Source organism: Chelonus insularis, unplaced genomic scaffold (assembly GCF_013357705.1).
Source record: "Chelonus insularis isolate UGA/USDA-ARS -01 unplaced genomic scaffold, ASM1335770v1 contig_42_pilon, whole genome shotgun sequence".
NCBI lineage: Eukaryota > Metazoa > Arthropoda > Insecta > Hymenoptera > Braconidae > Chelonus > Chelonus insularis.
The window spans coordinates 526,838-551,664 of NW_023276578.1; the positions used below are offsets into that span (position 1 = coordinate 526,838).

The 24,827-nt window shown below is 29.9% G+C and overlaps 1 protein-coding gene across 3 annotated transcripts in view; it reads right to left on the reverse strand.

Annotated features, from left to right (window-relative positions):
- The window catches only part of sona (sol narae), a 33,051-nt gene extending 9,763 nt beyond the window's left edge, over positions 1-23,288 (reverse strand). For 2 of the 3 annotated variants that reach the window (XM_035088044.1, XM_035088045.1), the window contains exons 1-4: positions 22,721-23,284; positions 20,584-20,922; positions 2,861-2,961; positions 124-187 (exon numbers count right to left, since the gene is read on the reverse strand). In XM_035088044.1, coding sequence (XP_034943935.1) covers positions 124-187; positions 2,861-2,959 — 163 coding nt within the window. In that variant the 5' untranslated portion in view covers positions 2,960-2,961; positions 20,584-20,922; positions 22,721-23,284. Of the gene's footprint in view, positions 1-123; positions 188-2,860; positions 2,962-20,583; positions 20,923-22,720 lie in introns of all 3 variants that reach the window. The other variant, XM_035088046.1, reaches the window with a different exon arrangement.
- Positions 23,289-24,827: the final 1,539 nt, after the last annotated feature.

Sequence of the window (24,827 nt, forward strand, 5' to 3'; positions counted from 1 at the left end):
AATCAAAATTGACAGGTATATTTATTTGTTTATTTAATTAAATTGATTAATTAATGAAAATAGTTCCACTCAAGGATAAAGAAAAAAAAAATAATTTAATAGTGATGGAAATAAAATATTTACCAGTCTCATGATCTGTTGTGTGAAATACTGCTAGCAGTTCTTCTGCCGTCATGTGATGGTGAATCTGTAAAAGAACAATAAATAACAAACTATTACTTGAACACAAATATTAAGAAATAAAAAAAGAAAAATAGTCACTTTCACTGTACAAAGTTGATAGATACAAGATAAAATGAGTGTTCATCTTCACTATGTTTTACCTTTAGCGTCCAATGAAGAAAAAAAGGAAAAGTTTAACCGTCAATGAAAAGATCGTTCCGTAAATGCGAGCAGTAAAAGGTCGTGGATAAAGGTGTGGGCTTAATGATAAAATATCTTAAGAAAACAAGTTACCAAGAGTGAAAGGATGAGCAAGACGATCAATGTTCGTTTAAACACTTGTCTCCATACAATGATCTGATATAATCAATCGTTTTCTCAAGATTTTATCTATTCTATATCTCCAATACATTCTTGTTTTATTTTTCACTTTCCGGGTGATGCAAACTACCACTGTTATTAATTGATATCCGTCAAAGAGATATCATTAACTCTAAATTATACCAATAATTAATTCCTATATTTTTTTCTTCATTGAATAACTCTTTTTTTTTTTAGCACAAATTTACGATTATTCCGCTTGTTGAGATGATATAATTATGGATCACAAACCAAATTAATTGTTTATTTATTTAAAGAAATCTAGAAAAACTGAACTGTCCAATAATATAATTTTTTTCTTTCACTAGGTATTTAGAAATGTGACTTGGAATATCTGCAAAAGGATGAGTCGACCTCCATCCAAATCGAGAGTGAAAGGATTCGGGTGTAAATATATCCAGTCAAGGTATGTCAGTGTTAAATCCAGTCCATAGAATATTTCTTCTTCTTTTACATTTTCTCTTTTTTCGCTTTATATTCGTCACATCTATTAACATATTATTCATCGTCTATCCGCTCAGAATTCACTAGCTATTGTTTGCAACAAATTTAACGCTCATTAATTATCCCGAATCAATAGTTGATAAATAAGTTGTACATTTCAATAGCCAAGAGGAATCCATAAAAATGCATTTAGATTGCTTCGATGATCGATGAAACTTGGAAACGAGTTAAAACATTTTGCATTTTTACCAGCCTTTCTCGAGAGATTAAAACCGATTAATCTTGATGAGAAAATCACGAAATCTCCCTGGGGATGTCTCGACTTGAATCGAATATTTTTTTACAATTGTAGCCATCGATCAAACCGATAAATCTTGGGATTTTTGTTAGCTCGTGGCTTTGATGATGGAGTTTTTTTAAAAAATACTGGCATTTTACAACTTGTTTATCGTGAGTTTGAAACAATAAGTCATAATCTGTGTCTAATCCCTTTAGTTTTTAATGCATTTACAAATATGTACAAGGAATATTAGCCAATCTAAAAGCGTTGTAACTGCCAGAATCGGAGCGTCCTTGGTTGTTTCCTCAGCTTCGTTCTTAGTGAGCAATATTAGACCCTAATGAGACATATAAATAACTCTGGAGAATTTGCGAAACTCAAACGAAGTGCGTAATACACTTGTTTTTATTTTCACAGTCAGGTGGCTCATTTTTTATTTACTAGAAAATTATTGTGCAAGTTATACGAGAAATATACGAATTGCATAAAACTTCATTTATTCTGACAATTAAAATTTTATATTGAGTGTAATAATTGACTTGAATGTGCTATTTTATGTCTCATCAAACATTATTAGCATCGATTTTCTTAACATCTATTTGTTAAGTAGTTTTTATTTATGCGGTTACATTTTCTGATTATGTTCAAACCACACGAAAAGTTATAAAATTAGTTCTACTCAGATGCATCAATTCTTATTTCCTTCTGCTTTATTCTGTGATATTCGTGCTGTCTTAAACCGTGAATACGGCAAAAAATATTACCACTATGCAATAAACTATAACCGCAAGTGTACGTTTGAATGTGCAACGACTCGGAACATCTGTCGGAAGTAACTGCATCGTAAAACAAATTTTTCAAAATGCACCTCTTAAAAAGATACTATAGATGACTGTAATAAACTTGGTACTTGGATAAATATTATTTAAATTTAAAATTTTTTGTATTTTTAACATTTTTTTTTTCACCCGGAAGTTCAAAAGTAAATTATAAAAATGAGTGTTTAAAAGCAACTCTTTAATGATTACAATGAACTTGATGTTAAGACATTTATAAAGCTATTAGTCAAAAAAGTTATTTACTATTCTTTGATAATTATTCTCTGTCAACAGGTCTTAAGAAAAATTTGTAAGAAAAACATAGCATTCAAGAATTTTTTAAAAACAATTACAGTTATGTTTAAATTGAAGCAAAATTAACATACTTTTTCAATTCATATTTAATTTTTTTTCTCTCTGTATTTCATCTTAAAAATATTTCTAAGGGAAAAAAACACCAGAAGTAGTTTTAAAATTATTCCAAAATGTTGCAATTAACAAAAAATTATTCCAAAAATTTTCATAATTCATCATTCTTCAAAGTTACCAATGATTATTCAAATTTTCTGAAAGACAACAGGATAGAAAATAATGGATTTCAAATAAATAATTCTAAATAAAGTAATGCATTACATCATGTATTTAACATTCAAAATTTTGAATTAATTATTTCTTTGTTCTACGCAGTCAATCATTTTTTTTCCTCTTCCTCCTGTTGTCTTTCAAATAATTCCGGAAGCTTTAAATGATATTTAACTAGACAATATAATATTACCTTGTTACATCGTGCGACTGATAAGACGGCCATGCACAGCAAGAGACAAATGCGAATCATTTTGCGTAGAGAAATTTCTGATGATTGGCGACGCCACATTGCTGTAAGAAAGAAATTTTTTAAAAAATCGTCATTCATTAAAGGATCATTATGTTAAAATAAAATATACTTTAATATATGATACAATAAAAGGTATATTTATGATTCGTTTTCTACTTAAAGTGTCACGCGATGTATTTCTAAGATGCTTTTACTCATTAAAGTGTTTATTCAAGTTAAAATCCTAACCCATTTATTATGGATTTATCACCACATTCTCTCAGTACAAAGTCATTCTATTAAAATTAAATCTGGGTCATGGGAGTCTTTTTGTCTTTCTAATTCACAGGATCAAGCAATTCTTCAAGGCTTAGAGGAATAATGTCTGACGTTAGGCGTATATCTATAGGCGTGCTAATTTGACATATTGTTGGAGAACCAGTTTAGCTTCTAAGACTCATAATAACGATGGTATAAATACGAATATACAGATAGATCATGATTACACAATAGATAATAAAATAGAAAAACATTTACGAAGGTAAATAGTGAAATTATTAGACTGAGATAATGATAAAAATGAGGAATAACCTTCAAGCGTGATGTCTTAATGTTCATGCATGCTTGGGAGCAAACCGTTGCGACGTGATTCACGACCCATAAGCATCATCTCCCGTGCAGCGATCCCGGAAGGAAAGTACTTACTCGTTACGTCGAATCATAATGCTACGTCGGTCTCGCGCGAATTACTTCTTTCCGTTATTGTCAAGTGCAGACTAAAAATTTTTTATGCTCGTTTAGAATGAACGATGAGGTATTCTATAAAGTGAATAATTTTATATATGATCAGCCAGACAAAGAGGGAAACAGATAAGTTTAACTCGAAGGGAAAAAATAAAATTTTGAATAATTTTTAGGATGAATATATTAGCCATTTAAATCAAGGAAATGGGGAGGATCTACATCGAAAAAAGCCCGATGAGGAAATTATTAAAATTTATGTTAAAAATTAATTTCTTTTCTATCACATAATATTTTTTTTCTGATAATTAGATAAGAATTATACTAATTTATTAGTGAATTTGGTTATTTTCCTCAATTTCTCATGTAAAACAGCAACCGAATGACGTCGACAAATCAAGGCCTTTACATAATTGTCGTATTTTTGAAAATAGACTAAGACGGTAAATTAAGCAATTCACCAGATATAATCTCTCTATTACGTCTGTAATTTCTCGTTAATAATTTAGATAGCAAAAAACTTTGTACAAAAATAGCTGAGATGTTGACATTAATTTCTCTTTTAGATCCTTATAAGACAGTTCTATTAAGTTGTCTTGATATAACACGTTTAAGAGGTTAAAATGAAAAACAAAGCAACGTTCAACGTCACATTTAATTATGGTCTTTTTGATGTTATTTTATATCATTATTAACGCCGTTACGTACATAGATTGTTGTTTCATTGAGTGAATCTATTTATACAGAGTTGTTGAGAAATATAACAATGAAAAAATTAGAAATCTCATTTTTTGGAGTTTATTACTTCAAAACTGGAATTTTGTGATAAATTACTTTTGGCGTGATTTTAAAAAGCTTAAATAGAAGATAAATTAAATAGAGAAATAGTGATGTGAAAGAGCTAGTTTTAAAAAAGAATCAAAAAAATATGAGTATATAAGTAGTGTTTAGTAAAGTAATAACAAAAATTAAAAACAATAGTTCATTAAAGAAAGGAAACAATAAAAAAAATTTTAGAAAAGTTTAAAATTAAAAAATATTATGAAAAATAAAATGATATTCTAATTTTCATGTTAAGTGGTTGTTTGTTTTTTATAATGAATATATTCTCGTTTAACTTTTATCGTTTAAATCAAATGTAACAAAAAGTGTGTATTTAATTCTTTCGAAATACATCAATGAAAAATTAGAAATTTCATTTTTGGAGTAAATTACCAAGGGTTAGTAGTCAATGTTTTTTCAAACAATTTTTTCTTATTTGAGGCATAATAATACCTCATCTACAATAAAAACTAAGTAAAAATAAATCAGTTCGTAAACTGCATTTTTAAAATTTTAATGCAACTTTGAATTATAATATAAAGCTTCTAAAAATAGTTTATTTTATATAAATTAAAATACTGAATTTCGTAAAGTCGTTTTATTTATAAATAGAAGATGAGACTTGTTGACCGAATTGAACTTGGAAATGAGTAGAATGACAGGAAATTTTCTTGACCAGTCAATTAAAAAGAAATTCAACCTGCTTCAGATTGTCCCTGAAGACCGGCATTTTTTCTCCGGTCCCATCATGAAGGTTAAGTGAACACATTTCACTACACGCAATTCCTTTTGTAATGTCTTTTTTACTACAAGTGTATGATTTAAAAAGTTCATTACCTTGATGCATTTTTCTCGTCTAACCGGGTAAGTCGTTGCGGTTCAAGGAGTCCGGAAGAGATCATTTTAGAGGAATTTGTATATTTTTCTGGACTATTTACACTTGTTTCACATTCATTTCTTTCATGTTTTCATGATTATTGCTTATTGCACATTCAATTATAATTGCATTAATTACGACTCATTACATGACAATTACAACCAATTAATCTCTTTAATAAAGATTTATTCAAAATCGTTGAATTTTTATAATTAATTTGTTGTAAATATTTTTAAAGCACTGCAGCAAGGGAGGAAAGAGGAGGAGGGGAGTATAGATATATTCATAGGCAAATCGTACATGTTGTGCACTTGCGAAAGTCATCAAGAGATTTATGATTGTCTCATGACTCAATTGAACGGACAATAATATCGATACATCGACATCACAACTACGTGATTTTATTAGTTTGTTATTTTTTTTCAATTTAATTACAATGAATGCATTATCCAGGTGTTTTTTGCATGAGCTTCCGCGTCTTGTCACACGTTTTCTCAAGATAAAAAATAAACAAAGAAGATATGAAAAACATATCTCGCAAATTGATGCAGCCTTAAGCATCTTGATAATATCAGGTGATTTAATTGCAAGGTGAACAAGTTTACATTCTAACTTTTATAATGCTTTTTATATTTACCCCTATATTATTGAACTCTTTGCAATGACTGTCAATTTCATCTAACTGCGTCGACGATACGCAATAAATGCAAATAAAAATATTGACTCTTTTTCGAATAAAATGAATGAAAATAATAACTGAGGATATATTTTTCACTATTAACTGATCAAAATCGAGACACTCAGTGGACACGTGATCGTCGGTTCATTCTCATATATTTTAAAAACTTTATTTTTTTTTTTTATAAAGAATCTTCAACTAAACCTGATTCCCTGTCGCCGACTATTAAGTAGTAAGCTTGTTATGATTATTATTTATATTGGATGTTCATCATTTAATTTTTATTCCTAAAAAAAACAAGTTGATATGTCGAACAAGCACGTGCCGGAACTCAAGACCGAACCGTTCTGGATTTGATTTTGATGTCGGTGAAGAAGAATTCAGGTCTTTAAATGATTCTTTGAAGATTCTTATTTAATTCAATAAGATATTAAAAAAAAAAAATAATAACTATTAATCAAGTGCAAATTTTTGTTAGACATTTTGAGAGATCTATAGATCACTCAAATTGTTTTCTTCATCATTTCTTTTTATAATTCAATCTATTGGCTGAACGATTGATAATATGAGCAGGTAAAAACACACCTGCGTCCGATGGAAAAAAAAATCTACCGGACAGCGAGAAAAGAGATAGAAAAAAAAGTAGATTTGGAAATGAAGAGTCCAAAAGTCCGAAACTCAAGGCGCGGTCAATGGATCGTTGACCTCTTAACTTTCCTGGGATCCTATCTTCTCAATGCTTCATCATTTCTACCTACAATCCAGTAAAAGGAGTAAAACTACTGATAGAATGAAAGAAAAAAAGAACATATGACAGAAAAAAAAAATTAACAAAATAATTCATTGAGATAAGTTTTCGAAGAAAATATAAAATAAAAAAAAAAGTCAACTGAAAATTATAAGCTTTTGAAGTCATCCAAAACCTCTTGTCTTTTATATTTATTTTCCAGTAAAACTATAATTTTCTACAATACACGAAAACTAAACCATAAAATATTTTTAACAATCATAAAATTCGTAGAAGTGAATTTTTATTCAATTTCTTTCTTTTTTATTCAGGGTGCTAGATCTTCAGGCACTTTATTTAATAAATGGCATCATAAAATAACACTCATGAGTATTTAAACAATCAAAAGAATATTTAAATTTGTTTTTAAAAACTATATATTTGCAAGGATTCAGAGATTTTTTTCAATTTCTCTTATTTATTCTTTTTTCTTAAATTTATGTTTATTGTAGGATGAATTTTTTTAACCGCTAAACAATTGGACAATGAAAGAAAAATGATAACATTATTCTAAGTATACATAAATACAATACACCGGAAATAGTACATAAAATGTCAATGTTCTTTCCACAGCTATTTGTATATGCGCATAAAAACAAGGAAGGAATTGACAGAACTGTCTTCTACGACCAAATTAAAATCGTATGACTCTACAAATGAAAGTCACACAATAGTTAATGTTAAGATAAGTGATTTTTTTCAATAGCACTGCACTTATGATCGTCAGGGTCCACCGAGTCGCGGAATAACGAGTGAGAGCATGCGAATTGTTCTCACAGTTGTCTATTATCGTTAAAAAGTGAATGGAGACCTCGAAACTAAAACGAAAGCTATCTCAAGATACTGATAAAAATCCTAATAAACAAATCCAATGATTACAGACACGTTTATATTATTAACAAAAAAAATTAACAAATGTGCGACAAAATTAATTTCAATTATAAAAACCATCTTTTTATTGTATAACTAAACTATTTAAATAAGTTAAATATATTTAATAATAACAATTCAATCGATAGTTGAGGTTTTTTGCATTCTCTAAAATCGACTTAAAAAACATGTTTCTATACTGCTTCAATCTTTTAGTGTCGTCATCGAATAAAAGTAAAGATTAAAAGATAAAAAACCCTGTTCTTCACTTTCATATCTCTTATGCTGAAGTCTGATGAAAAATTTCCCACATCACTACTCGAATCTTTTCCCATAAAGCATGCGAATATATATTTTACGTCCGTCATTAAAAATCAAAGGAAATAATAGCAAAACCGAAGATGGACCATTAGGGACAATCAAATTAACTTGTATAAATAATATACATATACATATATACATGTGTAGCTTGTGTATCATTGTGCTACAGTGTGTTAGAGTTTTACTAACAGGTTCGTAAAATATCCTCAAGCTTTTCAAGTCATTCTTAGGACTTTGATCTACCGCTTATCCATAGATTTTAATATCTTTTTTGTATTTAATGGAAATATCAAAATCCACTATATGCTGATGCAGAAATAATCAAATGTTGAATTATCGAGTTATAAAACCACGTGAATGAGAATATTGAAATAAACAATATTCATTGAAATAAGATTATTATAACAGCAAAAATTATTCTTAAAGATGAATTTATGTGAATAGATATCTTTTGAATTTTTTTTTTTATTTGGTGTTAATGTGTTGGCATCATGAGTGGAAGTGTTTGAATGCAGAGAACCTCCGGTGAAATCAACGGAAGTTTTTAAGTACTTGTTCACATTAGTGCTCTTAAGATAGTAATTATGAGAATAATTGATACATAAATTATCTCATTTTCATAACTAACTCATTTAATAATTCATCCTGTCTCAATATCATTTCTTTTTCAAATTTTCAATCACAGAGATAATTTATGGAAGTTATAATTAAAGGATTTCATTTTATTATTTAATAAATTTATAGTTGATTCAATTTTTTTTATAAATTATTTTTAAATGAAGATTTTTTTTTAGAGAAATATTGATTGATCAAATAATAACTTTATGTAATAAATAAAAATTTTTAGCTTCCTGATTTATTGAATAAATCATTTTCTTCTGCTTACTATCATTATATCTAATAAAGAATAATTTTATTGTTTATAAAAATCTATTTTTATCAGTCAAAGATGTGGATTTAAAATTGCAGTTACAACCTGCTTTTTATGTCCCCTTAAGGCAAAAGGAAAGCCAACTTGAAATTTTTATCTTACATGTTTTATTAATAAATAAATTTTTAATTTATCACCTGCAAGTATTGATCAACATTCATCAACAATTTGTTATCATTTGTTCTTAAAAAATTTTCAAAATAAAAAATACTTTATTGAAAATTCCTAGCCAATTCTAAAGAGCTTTGAAAAGCAGAAAACAACTTTTTTTTTTTAATTTGAACGCAATTTTCTTTTGATTGTCAAGCATAAAAGTAAATCTGATTGGAATGAATCTCGTTAGTTGAATGAGTCCTTTAACCTTTACAGTTCCATATAACATCAAATAAAAATATAAAGTAATATTATATAACTCCACCATGTATCAAGTAATGAAATCAATTTATAATCATATAGACCAGCCTGTTACGTCGAGAGGTCCTTTAGCATATTATTCTTTATAAAAAAAAGCAGAGAATAAAAAACAAAGAGAAAACAACATTTAATTAATAAAAAAAAAAAAAAAAAGTAAATGAATGTTTCATAATTGAATAATATAACAAGAAGATCGCAGTCAATATTTCTGTTTACACATTTATTGATGGTAAATGAATATTGCAGATTGTTTAATCAATTAGCATTCTACATCATTCAAAACTAATTTCACTAATTCAGTGCCTGTTAATTGCAATTTGTATATTATTTACGAGACACATATCCTGGATCATCTAATGAATATTAAATTTTTAAACAAAAAATATGATTCACTCTCAATGATGAGGACGAATGTGACCTTTATTGTGGTAGGTTAGTTCTCGAGATTTCAGCACACCCGGCTTGTAGCTACTTCTCTGTCTATTCAACAGGTCAGAACGTGTTTATATTGCGAAAGTCGTTATGGCTAACATCTCGCCGAGAGTGAGGGTGGAACAAAAAAAGTTGCGCAAGAGTTAGTACACCAGGAGGTATTGTAAAGATATCAAGACTCGCAAAAGTAACTCGAGCGCGTTTCTCTGATCATTAAATTAAGTCCGGGTGGTATGGGATGGTTTAGTTAGCAAGTGTTTCTAGATTTTCGTTCCTTTATTCAATTATGTAACCGAATCGAATTGATGCAGTACTTATTCGTTGGAACCAGTTCAATTTATACCATCATCAATTGTTTGATTTTTTATACCTGTCATTGTGAACAACAACAAGCACATATACTATCTCCAGGCAATTTGATTAATAATTCCTTAGCCATTGGCAACACTCGATCGTGCAATGTTCGATAATTCACAGGTTAGAGTTGTGCCAAGGATTCGTCTGAGTGCGATCGGTAATATTGGTATGATTATTTTCAAAATTACAAGGCAGCTTTATTGAACTTTTCTCCTTTGCTAATTGGATGTCTGATTAATAAAAGTCTACGAGACATATAATTAGCAAAAAATACATTCACATGTCTTTCCCTTGACGTTTTTAAATATTAAATGATAGATCGGCATTTATTAATCCAGACGGAAGGAAGATAAATCCAAGGGTAATAGGACGAAACGAAGCAGAAGTTTTCTTGTTAATTTATCACCTTGACACCTACAAAGATCATATCGCCAACAGGCATTACTCACACATATGTTTATCAGTCTTGTTAAATACAATCTCTTCTGGTTTGCTGATCCTGTGTATATATCTCATGTATTGACTCTTTCATTTTATCCTACCAATGTCCTTGACCTGTATCGAGACACATACGCCACCGGTTCTCTTGATCAGTCGTTGATCTGATGGACAGCCCATAGCAGGTGTACTCCATACCTGTCTAAGATTTCAACATTTCCGACGTATATCTCACACACACCGGACATTCTGACTCTCAATACGTTTTCATTCAATTTATTGCCCGATTCATCCTAACGTTTTCAAGGTCCTCGTGACTTTCAATTTCACTTCTAACTCTTTTTTTTTTTTTGCCTGTTATTAATCATCCTTTTAATTTGTCTATCATAATGAGACATGTCATTAATTATGACCCGACGTTATCGTCGTAATTATGAAATAGCCCTTAAGTGATTTTTACCATATTAGCGATTGTTTCTTGGATAATGATGAAAAATGAATTCTTTTGCTTACATTAATTTTAAATAGTTAACTCAAACTCTGCTGTAGCTGAAGAATAACAATGAATATAGCTAATGGAGTAGATTAATATTGTTTTTATCAACATACTTGCTATTCTGCCATCACAATAGAAAAAAATGACTACTTTTTATCCTATGAAACAAATCTTTTTTATTGTGAAAAAATTATTTCGTCTGGAAAATAATTAACTTCATTATTTATCATCATATTGACATTAAAAAAATTTAATAATTGGTAATTAAAAGTTTTTTTGTCAGTTTTGTAAAATTGATATAATTATTAATATTAACAAAAAATATTTCAAGTAACTGTAAAAAAAATACAGGGTCACCATGCCTCTGACAAAGAATTTTTACTTTCATTTAGCTTTTTCCGTCAATTTATGAGCCTTTCCGCCACGAAAATTGAATCGAGCTGTAACCTCAATTAAAGTAATTTGTGAAATAAAAGCCATAGAAGACCACATTAATACTCATTTCATAAAAATAACAATTATTTAACAACCATTAATTAAAATTTCTCATTAATCTTCTTTTTTTTGTTCTTAATTGAATAAATATTTTTTAGCTATCAAAATGAAAACTAAGATTACATATATTATGTATTAAATGATAATAATCTACGAAAATGAAATTAGACATTATTTAAGAAGCTCCTGTTCATGTCCTTGACCTAAAATAATTTGAAACAATTTGAAGAAGTTGATTTAAATCTTAAACATATGCATATCGTGTGACGAGCACCATAATATACTTGCGCTCCCACGAAACGTGAGTTCTGTCGCAATGTGACATCGCGGACAACACCAATTTCACTTCGACCGTGACTCGGTTCTGGATGATATATACTTGAGCTTCAGTACAAGCGTGATCTTTATTTTTTATAAATCTCATTTAATTGGCAGTCAATCTGAATCTATCATTTCAATTTGAATCTTAAGATTGACATCTTTCCAATGTGGCCTAGATTGATCATTTTTTTCTTTTTTTTGATACTTATCATTGACTACACGTGGTTTTTATAAGTCTTTTTTGTTGATAAACCTATTGCGATAAGTTTAACATACATCTAGGAGTGTTGGAGATTTCAATGCCGGTATTGCTCTAAAGCATAACCACTTGCATAAATAATCCGTGTTGACGAGCGTACGTGCGACTTTTGTTACAAATCACTCGGCTGCTTTTCAACCTTGACCTGCTTGGGAAATCACATGGAACCCAAAAATCAGATGATTGTTTGCACGCATATAGATCTTTTTTTAGCTGAGTTATATCGAAAAAAATTTCATTTAATCATATTAATTGAAGGTTACAAGCACTCGAACGCTCATATGACTTGCTTAAGATTGGTATCGTAACCAGTTTTTGTTATGAAAAAAGATAGTGATACTTATTAAATTGAATGCGTCTATTAATAATCATTATCGAAAGTAATTAAATATTTAACCATTTTACTGATATCGTTATTTTTTTTGACTTATAAAATACTTTTGAGATATTATGACACTTTAAGTGATGAAATGTGGTAATAATCATGATAATTATTTCAAATAATCACGTGGAAAAATGATTAATTCATTTCTTTTATTGATTGAAAATGAAAAATGTCTAAGTAGTTTATTCAAATACAGGACGGATGAAGATATGATAATAACCTTATACATTGAAAACCGTTATAAAAAAGAAAGAAAGATGTGCGCGTCACCGCTTGTCGCAATTAGTTTATGCAATCACGAGGGACCTCAAGACGAGAATCTAACAGAAGCCGTTATTAAAATCCCAATTGCACAAAGTACAAGAATTATAAACTCGCTCCGGAACGTGACGATTACAACCATTCATTAAGACTTGAAGCCTTTGACCAAACATTAAGTTCACTTGTAATGAACATTCCAATGTTTTTTTATTTAATGTTACAATAATTTTAATGATATACTAATTTTTTATTATTCCTCTTCTGTTTGCATCTGTTATACTCTCTAGAGCGAAATAAATGTAAGGTGCGATAATGATGAACGTTCATAATTAGACAAAAGTACATCATGATGCACATAACTATAATATCGTAAAATACCTAAGCAGAATGTCTACCATAAATAAAATGAGAACAAACAAGCCTCGTCACTACATGCTCTGAAGAAGCAGATAATTTTTTTTTCAATATTCAGGGTGGCCTCATTATTTTGTCAACGTCATTATTCACTCGTGTATTTTATTTTCGGCTCTCGTATTACGGTTCGTTATTCAATTTGTTATTATTTTACAGATGTATGCAATTTTTAATGACTTCTTTTATCATATCATGGGTTTTTTGTTCATTTTTGTTAATAATTAAGGATAATGATAATTAAATATCACTCACGTTTATTTGGAATTTATAAATAATATTAATAAATAAATAGAATTGTCAAGTTTTCGCAATAAATCGTTGAGAATATTTTCTCGTATTCTCATAAACAAGTGAAAAGCCCACGTGTAAATGGATCGGCCGCATAAATTGTCTCGATGAGAAAATAAATTTATTCATTAGCTTATGATTGTTATTTAATAGCAAAAACACTTGAGTGTTGAGTGCAATTAATAAAAAAAAGTTTAGATTTAAAAGAAAAATGAAGATTAAAATCGTTCCAAGTCTTATTCATTTTACCCTTCACTTGTTTTCCCACGTTTAAAGTCTATTCTATTTTTTATGAGACAATTATTATTGTGAGTGTAACACTGACGTTATTATTGATGTATTGCAAGGCCAATACAGTTTGCAATGTGCAAATTGACCATTGGTAAAGAGTAGTTTAATAAATACTTGACGATATAATTAGCATCTTTATTTTGTTCTCACTTTTGCAAGTCAGGAGGTCTGATAAAAAATCCATAATCTTTGAGGATTAAACGTCAACTCAAGGGCGAAAATAACGTAGATGAATCGAGACGTCATTGACAAGTAATGTGGAATAACCGGTAGCAATTATTTGGCGCTTCCTGATAGTGGTGTGAAGAGAAACACTAAGACAAACCGGAAGAGTCGTCGGGTAATCTGTAATGGAGAAAATGAAAATTTCCCTTGAGGCCAATACCATTATGTGTTTTTTGTATTTCTCGATATGGCACGCTGAGACAGACATGTCAGTTTTAATAAGATAGTAGTATATTAATCGATAATCGAATGCGCATGCGGAAGTGAGCCGGTTCTTCGACTAAATGCGCAATCGCCCGCGAAATCCGGCTCTTTATTTAATTTACACACTTCAGTTTAAATTGTATAATTAAATACTCGGTGTGAACATTGAAGATAAAAAATCCCCGATCAAAACATTGGCTTGCATGAGATGATTTACATTTTTTTCATAAAGTAATATGTGAATGAATGTAATTTTATTACGGTGTATTGATTTGAATTTTACCGGAGGGAAAATTCAATTTTAACACACAAATTTCATTATTAATACTTGTTCAGATATTTTTAAAATTATAATTATTAATTACATTAACAATAAATATTATCAAATTCACATAAAATTTTGAAATGAAACAATTTACATGAATTATATCCTTTAGGCTGTGTTCGAATATTTTTTTCGACTCGATAATTAAATTAAAATGAAAAAATGATTATTTAATAAATGATTGCATCAACTGAATAATTAAATTGTGTCAACAATATTCGCGGATGTAAAAATAAATTCCTAGTATTTTTGGGACTTTGTTAATTGCTATTTATAAATATAAATAAAAAAAAAAAAAATGTCACCAAAAGTTACTCTGCTCAATCATCTAAAAAGTGTTTGTGAAGGTCAAAGAAATATTTTCCGCTACTGAATATTAATATTTAAAACAAGATCTTCCAAGAAGATACTCGACTTAAGAGACTTCAAGGTTCCAATAATTTTTTAGACTCTATCATTTCATCTTTTTCCCTCTCCTCTCATCAATATACCGACATAAAGAATTTATTTCATCTACATTACATCGATTATGTAAATTCTCACACTTGAATTAAATATCTGTATCTTTAACAAATCAATTGTCAGTGTGGTTCGTATTCAAAGAATCTTGGGTGTGCCAGAATTTATGCGCGTCACTTGTATATACATTATCTCTCGAAACTATTTTTGCAATAGTGTATATGGCGAATTGTTGTACGACGATCGAATATATTTATATATACAAGATGTCTAGTCCTTGCAGATACTTCTGAGACAAACGTCTGTCTCGAGGCAACTAATGCAAGCTAAAAGTCCAAGTGGCCACACTGTGGAATGGAATGGAATCAAGTATAGTAGCGATTACAAAACATCAGCTTTCACCGTATCGACGACCACAAACGAATCGTGTATACACATTTATGAGCACACGAGTGTGAAGAAGCTGACTAGAGTGAGAAAATCACCATCCAAGAATATAATTATTAATATTGTTCATCACATCTAGACATTGATGAGTATCAAATTTTCACATTAAAAAATAAAATTCACTCTCACTGATGCTGATGTGATGATTGAAAAAAATCTTCTATTCATTTTCTGGCGGATGACCTTTAAAGTTAGTATCAAACACTCAAAACTATTATAAAATGATAATAATTTAAATATGAATACGTACATGGATCTTCAAAGTTAGGAATAAATTAAAATTCTGGATTCTCAAGTTTTCTTTACATAAAAATGAATAAAAATCTTTAAAGGTAGATATATTTAATGGTAGTGATGTATGTAAATTCGATGAGTCAATGAGTTAACACCTGTGCTTCAGTATTACTTCTGATTATCCGCGTTCTTGAGGATCAAAAACTTCAGGTATATACTTGATAGTCGATCAGCTTTGATACATCTGACGTGACGGTTTAAAATAGTCTAGGACCGGTCATACATTGTGGCCCACTGTATACCCACTCTACGACACGGAAGCTGACGTTTATCCATCGTTATTTTTTTTTCTAGTGTTTGTTTTCACATTTTAGAAAAAATATATATCCTTTTACATCATAAGTTGAATTAAATCGAGTGGAAGAGGAATGAGATAAGGAGATGTAATAATTTAATAGGACCAGATTATTTTTAACGTGTCAACCTTTCCAACCCTCCTACGATCACGCGGAGCTCCACGTGAGTTAAACAGCTCAATGCTACTATAGAAAGTACATTTTTTTCTTTCCCCATCATGCCAGCGGCCTTTCGTGTGCCTTGATCCCACTTCAGGAATTTTATTCTTTGCCTTTTCCCTATCATACTGATTCATGTGATCTAGATTCTTGTTAATATTTGGTCCGGTTTCGTCTAAATTCCCATTACAAAAAAAAAATAACAATCATTTCAATAGAAAATTAATTTTTTTCTACTCAAACAAAATTATCTAACTCACAACTTATGTATTCATAAACATATCATTATCGTTTTGCATAATTATTAATCGAAAATTAATGAAAAAAATCATTCAAATGACAATAAAATTATTCATAAAACACTTGATTAGTGATATTTATTTCAATCAATCTATAAATTATGTATTTATTGATGATTAATAATGATTTTTTGTTTTAAATAAATCGATTTTTCATGCATAAAAGCTGTTCATCAATAAAACTTGCATTTTTACTTAATTCAACGCAATAAAATAAAATTTTTTAATCAGTAAAAAAAATTGTTTTCGTAGAAAAGATTGTTTATTTTTAACCGAAAATAACGAATCGATCACGGAATAATCTAACGGAGAATTTAGGTCGTTTGATAATTAGTAACAGATTAGCAAATGGAGTATTTCCATTTGTACAAACAATTTAGAACTCGCGCGAATCTTTTGCAACGACAGTGTCACAACTCGACCGTCGAATCAGTCACTCATTTAATCACGACCTTGGCGATATACGCCCGTGTATTTAATACCCCGGGGCCATAATAGCAGTCCCTTTTTTCCCCGAATTAATGTGCTAGATTAACGAGTTTTCGTTCCTAAGTATCCTTGACGTTTTTTCATTCTTTCATTTATTTATTTATTTATTTATTTATGTTTCTATATATTTTTTCTTTGATTAGCATTATCGTATGCTTACAAACAATCACTTGTTACGACGAAAGAACACGAATAAACACGACAAATATTTTACCGAATTATTCGAAGTGCAATTAACGACAGCAGAAAAGAACTTTAAACGCATGAGGAATCGTCAATTCTATTTTGCAATCGATTGTGCCTAAGATCGAATCACCAGCCATACAAACTTGCATAGCGACCTAATGTGATTATTTTTTACTTTACTATCATTCTGACTCATGTGATTGCCACATTATCTTTTCTTATTTACATATGTGCTCATAATACAATTATTTATATCAACTTTGTATATGTTTTGATTATTTAATTAGAGCAGTCAAGTCAGATAACGACAGATTTTTAACGAATATCAAATAATCTACTTGACTTTAGCTATTACGAAGTGTAGATTGCATTGATTACCTCCTGATTTGTATCAGTTTTACGTCTGAGTACGTATGGTAATTTATACTTTATACGGAATATTCAGTTTACGTTCATTAGTCTCTTGCCATATTTCACCAGATATCAATTCTTAATTTACAGGCAAATAAATTGACACTGGATTGATGTTTATAATGTGCAGATCCTTTTGCACAAGACATAACTGCACCCTCAGGCAAAGTTATTTTTTTTAAATAAAGAAAACCATATGAAGAAAAATAATTATAGTGTTTATGATTTTTCCTTTTTGTGTTTATGACTAAAGTCATAGTAAATACGACTAAAATACTATAATTTCAGTTTTAAATGTAGTATTTTTTCTTTTTGGTAATAATTACTATATTATTTAGCTAAGAAAACTCTGTGATATTAGCTGAAGACTATTAATATAGGTACCTCTGTTGGTGTAATACAGTTATATTATCATGAAACTATTCCCTCTTACAACGTTGTTTTTAATATCGCTGAATATAAATGAGTGGTAAAAGTTATTTTAAATAAATTAGCCAATACTGGGTGGCATAGTTTGAATTGCTGTAAAATTAATAATTTATGTTGCTGTCTAAAATTTTTATTCTTAAGAAATGATTTTCATATTTAGAATATTTTCTTTAGTATCATGTACATTTAGCTGATTGAAAAAGTCTTGAGAAAAATTTTTAACAATTAACATTTTTCTGCTTTGATTTCTGGAATGCAGATCAAAAAAAAGAAAGAATAATGAGAAGTACCTTATTTAGTCTTTAATTTTTTTTCGGTATTATACGTAATAGAGAACTATTCTTTAATTGAAAATGGAAATAAATAATTGTTGATGGGAAATAATATTTTTGATAAGAGCTTTTGGAGCTTATTAGAGTCTTATGAATTGTTTGATAATTTTTTTATGACGTTCTTACATCAAGTATTAAATAGAAAATGTTTTTCTCCTGTTAGTTTACGACTGTTTGTGTTTCTTTCACAGTTGATGATGATGATGATGATGAGAAATTTCACTTAAGATTTATCCAGAGTCACACGTAATTATCATTCATCAGCAGCATATGTTATTGTAAAAAATAGTTAATTGAATTTTATACAACAAATGTCACAGCAGTTAACTTGAAAACCAGTAAATAAGAATAAGATGAAGGAGAAATCCTTTGAATTGCAAATTTTTGGTTTGAAAAACAAGATTATACCGTTATGAATAATTTTTTTTTAACAGATATAGTGTAACTTTACATGTTATTTTATTTAATTTTATTTTTTGAAGGAAAGAATAAAAAATATACCAAAAGTAAAAATTGTCAGAAATTAATCGAGTAATTGATAACCGAGAACTTGTTATGAAATCTTTCAGAGAACGAAGGTAACATAAGGTATGGGAAGTAGAGAGTCAAGGCGGAAGGAAACTCGTCTGTAAATCTAAATAATAATTAACCGCAAAATTGTGCTACGCGTGAAAGCGCTTCAAGATTAGATCGGTTGTTAGTATTAAGGAATTAAATAAAATCCAGTATTATATATTTCTATTTTTTATGTAGATTGTCCTGACTCGATTTGTTCAAAGGTTACTCTCCCTTTCTAAACAATTCAATTCACCACAATAACAATCATTACTTTCATCGAAAGTAAAAAAATAATAAATTAAATAAAAAATCTAATTCATTTCAGATAAAAAAAATATAAACAAATTAAATGTATCCTTGATCATGAGGAAATCAATTAAATATTTTTTTGTCATTACTAAACAACGTCCTCCAATCGATTATTTTTAATTAGAAAATATTTATTCAATCAGATAAATACCTAATCAATTTTAAAAAATTGCATAAAAGTATTTTTTCTCATTTAAATAATATTTATTTCGAATGCGGAAGTAAACAAATTAAAGTGCACAGATAAAAGATAAGAATTGAATTGACTGATGTGTCAAAGAAAAATCGGATAAAAATGTAAGCGCAATCGTTACGGTCAGTTAGACACGGCCAAGACTCAATGGTAAATAATAATATTGAGAGTATCGAAATCGAGAGTATCTTGACGTGAGTGTGTAGTGTTTTAGGAGCTGCGGCCGTCGTTCTAAGGAAAGTGTAACAGACTCCATAAGCCAGGTAAGACGCCGCACGGTTAGGATTGTGTCAGAGAACAGAGAGAAATGAAAGTGCTCCGGAATTGATCGTAGCTCACGATATCCGCATGCAAGCGTGGAGATATTCACTCGGGCGCCGCCATCACATCGTGGAGACCAGGTCGTTACACTTCCATAAACATTCCTTACACTTAATATTGCATTTTATGCATGTTACATTTTTTACATTTCTGCTAATATTTTATCCCCAGTCCAAAACGCATCGTGAGAAATAGATCAATATGGAGAGTTAAACGATACATTTATGAGCTTTCACTTTGGCTGATTGCCATTTTAACTTACTATTTATTTAACACCACCCCCCACATAACAATATTTATTGATACCATTTATTACTTATTTATTCATTGTAAATAGTCATTATAATGATTATAAATAACGCAAAAGGTTATAAAATATTTAATATGGAATTTTAATATTATTCTTCTTAGACTTCTTCTTTGTTAGGTGCTGTCTAAATACTTTTGTCTACCGTAATTTCTTCTGCGGTGCACGACTGTGTACTTGACAAAGCACTCGTTTGATTTTTTTTTTTTTTTCGTACGTGTTCTGATTATCAATCAGTTTGCTATTGTTCTCCATCATGGATCGTGACAAAAAGACATATAAAGAGAAAGGAAGAAGATAAAAATGAAGGATATCTACTGTTTTTTTTTTTCTATCATCTAAATAAATTTCCCAGTAATTATTTATCAGAGATTAAAAAGAAATGATCGCTAGTCAGACAAAAAAAACAGTTTATCTGAGTTCTTAAAAATGGTTAAATTATTTGAATATTTTTTCGCAAAATAAATAGTCTAATGAAGTAAACACCTAATTGATAATAGTAATTGCATCATTGCTCATTCATGAGCTGAATACTTGGGATTTAATGTCAAAAGGTACTTACGTCATTTATAGATGGTAAATGTTGAATACTGTTGATCGGATGAACGATCCTGACCGGTCTTCATGTTTCCATCGTTGCCGCTGCCAAGTACCTCGGCATCTTTCAATTAACTGTCTTCTGGTTTCACACACCGTTAATTTGCTACTTCTCGATTCAACGTTTTATTGAGCAAGAAACAAATGATGATAATGGAGTAAGAAATTCGTTTTTCACGCTACCGATCTTTAGATTTTCAATTTTTTCCTTTGATATTTTATGTCTCTTATTAACTTTTGTTTCCTTTTTAGATGATGATTAGTTTATCCGAGTTAAAAGTGGCGATGTAATTTCACCACGACACTGGAGAAAAAAATTTTTTATTTATTTTTTGTTTACCTTTTTTCAAAAACTCATTAAGAGGAAATGAGAAACAGGCAATTAATTGATGTATTCTATCTATATTTTTTTAGTTATATATAATTTATTTATCGAAAAAGTAATTGAAAAAAAAAAATAGATAATTAATCAACTTTATAGAGTTTCAACAAAGAAAAAATCAATTCATTTTTTTTTAATTAAAAGAAAAAGAGGTAATTTGTCTTTCATTGATCACTAATGAGCGAGAGCTGATGAAGACGAGAGCAAAGAAAAAAATTTTATAATTTTTAGATTACACTAGGAGATGAGAAATTTAAATGTAATTTTATTTCGTTTAATTATTGAAAGATTTATCTATCAGATCGACCAAGAAAATCTAGGAGATTGAACGGAAACGAATGAGTTTCACCATCAATAAGTTGTTAAAAGAAATCAAAAGTGACGTTTAGAAATGGTATCAAGCTCATTTAAATGTAAATAGAACATAAAAATGTATAGTTTTTTTTTTTTTTAACTCGTAGCTTTTGTTTTCATGTCAGATCATCAGACTCATCAACTGCCTTACATTTTGTAACTCTCTTGAAGACTTTTCGAATAGCTTACATTATTTTATGTGGATTACAAAATTTTAAAAAATACTAGTTTGCAAAGTTTATTAAGTGAAACCTACTTGATACATGATAAAAATTCCGGTCAAGAGAAATTGATTAAAGTGGTACTTCATCCGGAAGTTGCACAGTCGATGGCTATTCTCAGGTGTTCAAGATGACGGTTGTTAATGCAAGAAGAGTATAGTACACGCTTTGATACTTTGCTCCAATCATGATAAAAAGAAAATCAAGTCTATTGACTGAGGTTAAAAAAAAAATTCCATAAATCTTTGGGTGAAACTTTTAGTATTTTTAGATGAAATTATAAACTTTCTTTGAATAAAAAGAAGTGGAAAAAATTTTGTTTAATAAAATATAATCAATCAAAGAGTGAGATTACTACCAAATGAAAATGAAACTCATGACCTCAAGGAAAAAACCTGATGTTTCGTATGGACTCGAGTGTTGGCCTAGAAACTCGAGTGATTTCTCTATCGTTGGGAATTGCAGTCATCGAAGCCGTTGAGACCGGCGACACTGGATTTTCATGGAAATGTTTATAAGACTAAATCAACTTGATCGAATGTCATGGACTATTTTGTCAATTACCGCAACATTTTTTTCAACCAGTGAATTTTTAAATGATTTTAATTAAAAAGCAGAACAAATTGTTTACTCTAAACTACTGATCTGATTTCACGGGGATCAAAAGTAGAGTAAATACTGCTGATAAATTTAATATAATTTGTAACAAGTGTTTTTTTTTGTTGTTTAAAAAAAAAAGATCATACAAGCTAAAGATATGTCATTAGAGTGAAAATATAGAGATTAGAAAATACCTCAAGTCGCGATCTAAGTTAACGATCAATCCAAGTATAAAATTGTGGAAGCATCAATCGTGATAAATTATCCATATCATGATTACTTTGTGGCATGTTGCATATAAGTACATACACACGAATTACTTTCAATGATTTTTTCTTTACTCTCGTTCTCCAACGTTTCGCGGAACACGTCACGGCTCGCTACGCGCCTTTGCTTTATTCAAATATAAATAAGTCTAAGACATTTTCCAGCCGAGACCAATCACAACTCGTGTCATGGAGGAATTGCGCAAAAGAGGCGCGAGAAGTCGAGCACAAGACGGCCACGATTAAGCTTATTAGTGAAGGGATGATGATGATCCTTACGTGATTTTTGAAATCCAACACACGATAAATGCACTAGATTTTGTTAAAAAAACGTATAACAAAATAGCTTATTGTATGTTTTATTTTTATCAGTAGTATATCTTCTTTAATTGAAACTTTAATCTGGTATATATCCACTTCTTTCGCCACTTCCTTCTTCACTTTTCACGCGGAACTCCAATGCAGTGCGCTCGGTAAAATCACTGTTGGCATTGTCGCGCTTCTAACTCACGTGTAAGAATGACTTTTATCGATTTGTTTATCCGAAAAATAATATTTTAGATAAAAATCGATTTTATCATTAACTAGTAATAAAAAAAAAATAAAAAAATCATAAACAAAATAGAAAAAAATTTTTGAATTTTGAAAAAGTCCAAAGAAATTTGAGTTTCGTTGAATGGACCGAGTGAAAAAAAAATTAATTAAAAACTTGAACGGAAAACGTTTTAATGCGAATACGTGAGCAGACTCGGCCCAACTGAGGACGACCGATAGTTGCCCGGCGTCGTTGGCAAGTGGAAGGTGGGGACCACTCTGGTGACTGGGGACCTCGGAGTGATCGCGATTGTTACATGGTGTACCCGGGAGAAGGCCTGTCGGTTTCGCCTACTCTTTTACCACCACCTTCTTTCAATCCACCACCACTGGCATCAACACCTTCTCCTTGGCTTCTCCTTTTACCTTTTCATTATAATACCTGTACCACTATTGATATCGTCGGTCAACACCGTTGGTCATTTCAAAATCGGGAAAGTTACCGGCGATCCGTGGAATCTTTATTTTTTTTTACTGCAGGATATCAATAATGAAAGACAACGTGATATAATAATGAGAAAGGTATTTATGCTTTTAATTGTATAGCAATTGATGATGTCGGCCTTGAAATCGATTAACAGTCGATGATAGTTGTTGAATTTTCGTAATTTTCTAAGGAAGTAAGTAATCGTTTCGAAATTGGGAAAGCTATCATTGATCCGTGTGCTAATTTCTTATTTTTTCCTTGCTTGACTCGTCGTTGAGGTCCAGCAGGTTCACTATTCTAATGTTGTAATTTCAGGATATTGCCAGAGATTGAAAGAAAAAAATAACAAAAGTGATGAATTAATAAGGAATTCTTATTGAAGAATTTCCAAAATTGTTTAGTTAAATTTATAGCTGAAAAATATCAGCTATCATTAATGAAACATATGAGAGTAATTCGAAATGAAATCGGTGGCTAAAAGAAGTCTTGGAGGTTTTTTTTTTTATTTTCAAGAGTGCATATCTTGATGGGAATAGGCTAGAAGAATTTTAAAAATTGTCGGTCTCGAGGAACACTCAAATTTTTTTCCTCTTTTGTTCTTGTATATTTAGCGTCTGTTAAAAGCAAGGCAGAAGTGTGTTGTGTCGTCGTAGCTTGAATGAGGCACAAGGTCCGAGAGAACAAAACAAGGGCACTATTCTAGCGACGTGATTTGCCACTTTCGCTTGAAATTTAAAAAAAAAGTAACAAAACTTTATTCCTTTTTTTTCAAGAAAATTAACTTAATAAAAGTCTTCAAAAGATGCAGTTATTTTATTTTATAGCACTCGATAAGAAAAAATATTTTTTACGTCAAGTATATTAATCAACTCAATAGACCTCCCAAATATGAATATTAATAAGTGAATTTATTGTTGATAGATTTATTGTAGCAGTTGGGATTTTATAGTATATTTTTTTTTCTTAATTAAAATTAAATATTCGAAAAAAGAATTCCATGAAATTCATATCATACTCTGGCTCATAAATAACGAAAAATAAATTGGATAATCTTAGAGAATAATTTTTCCTTTTAAGCGGAAGTGTCGATATATAAAGCCGGATATTTCTAGTCATCGATACCGACCCTAAGTCAAACAACTCTCCACTCCCAGAACCTGGAGCGAGATTTAAAAAAGAAATAAACTTGCTCAAGCCATTACTCCTGAGAACAAACGATCAAGGATCAGATACTGCAGAAGGTTGTTATTGACTTGGTGTAAGTGGGAGGAGAGGTCAAGGGGTTACCTGGTCCATCGAACTATTCTATTGGCTTTTGTCGAGCTGTTAAGTGGGAAATAAAGCAAATAAGTTGAATGTCTAGAT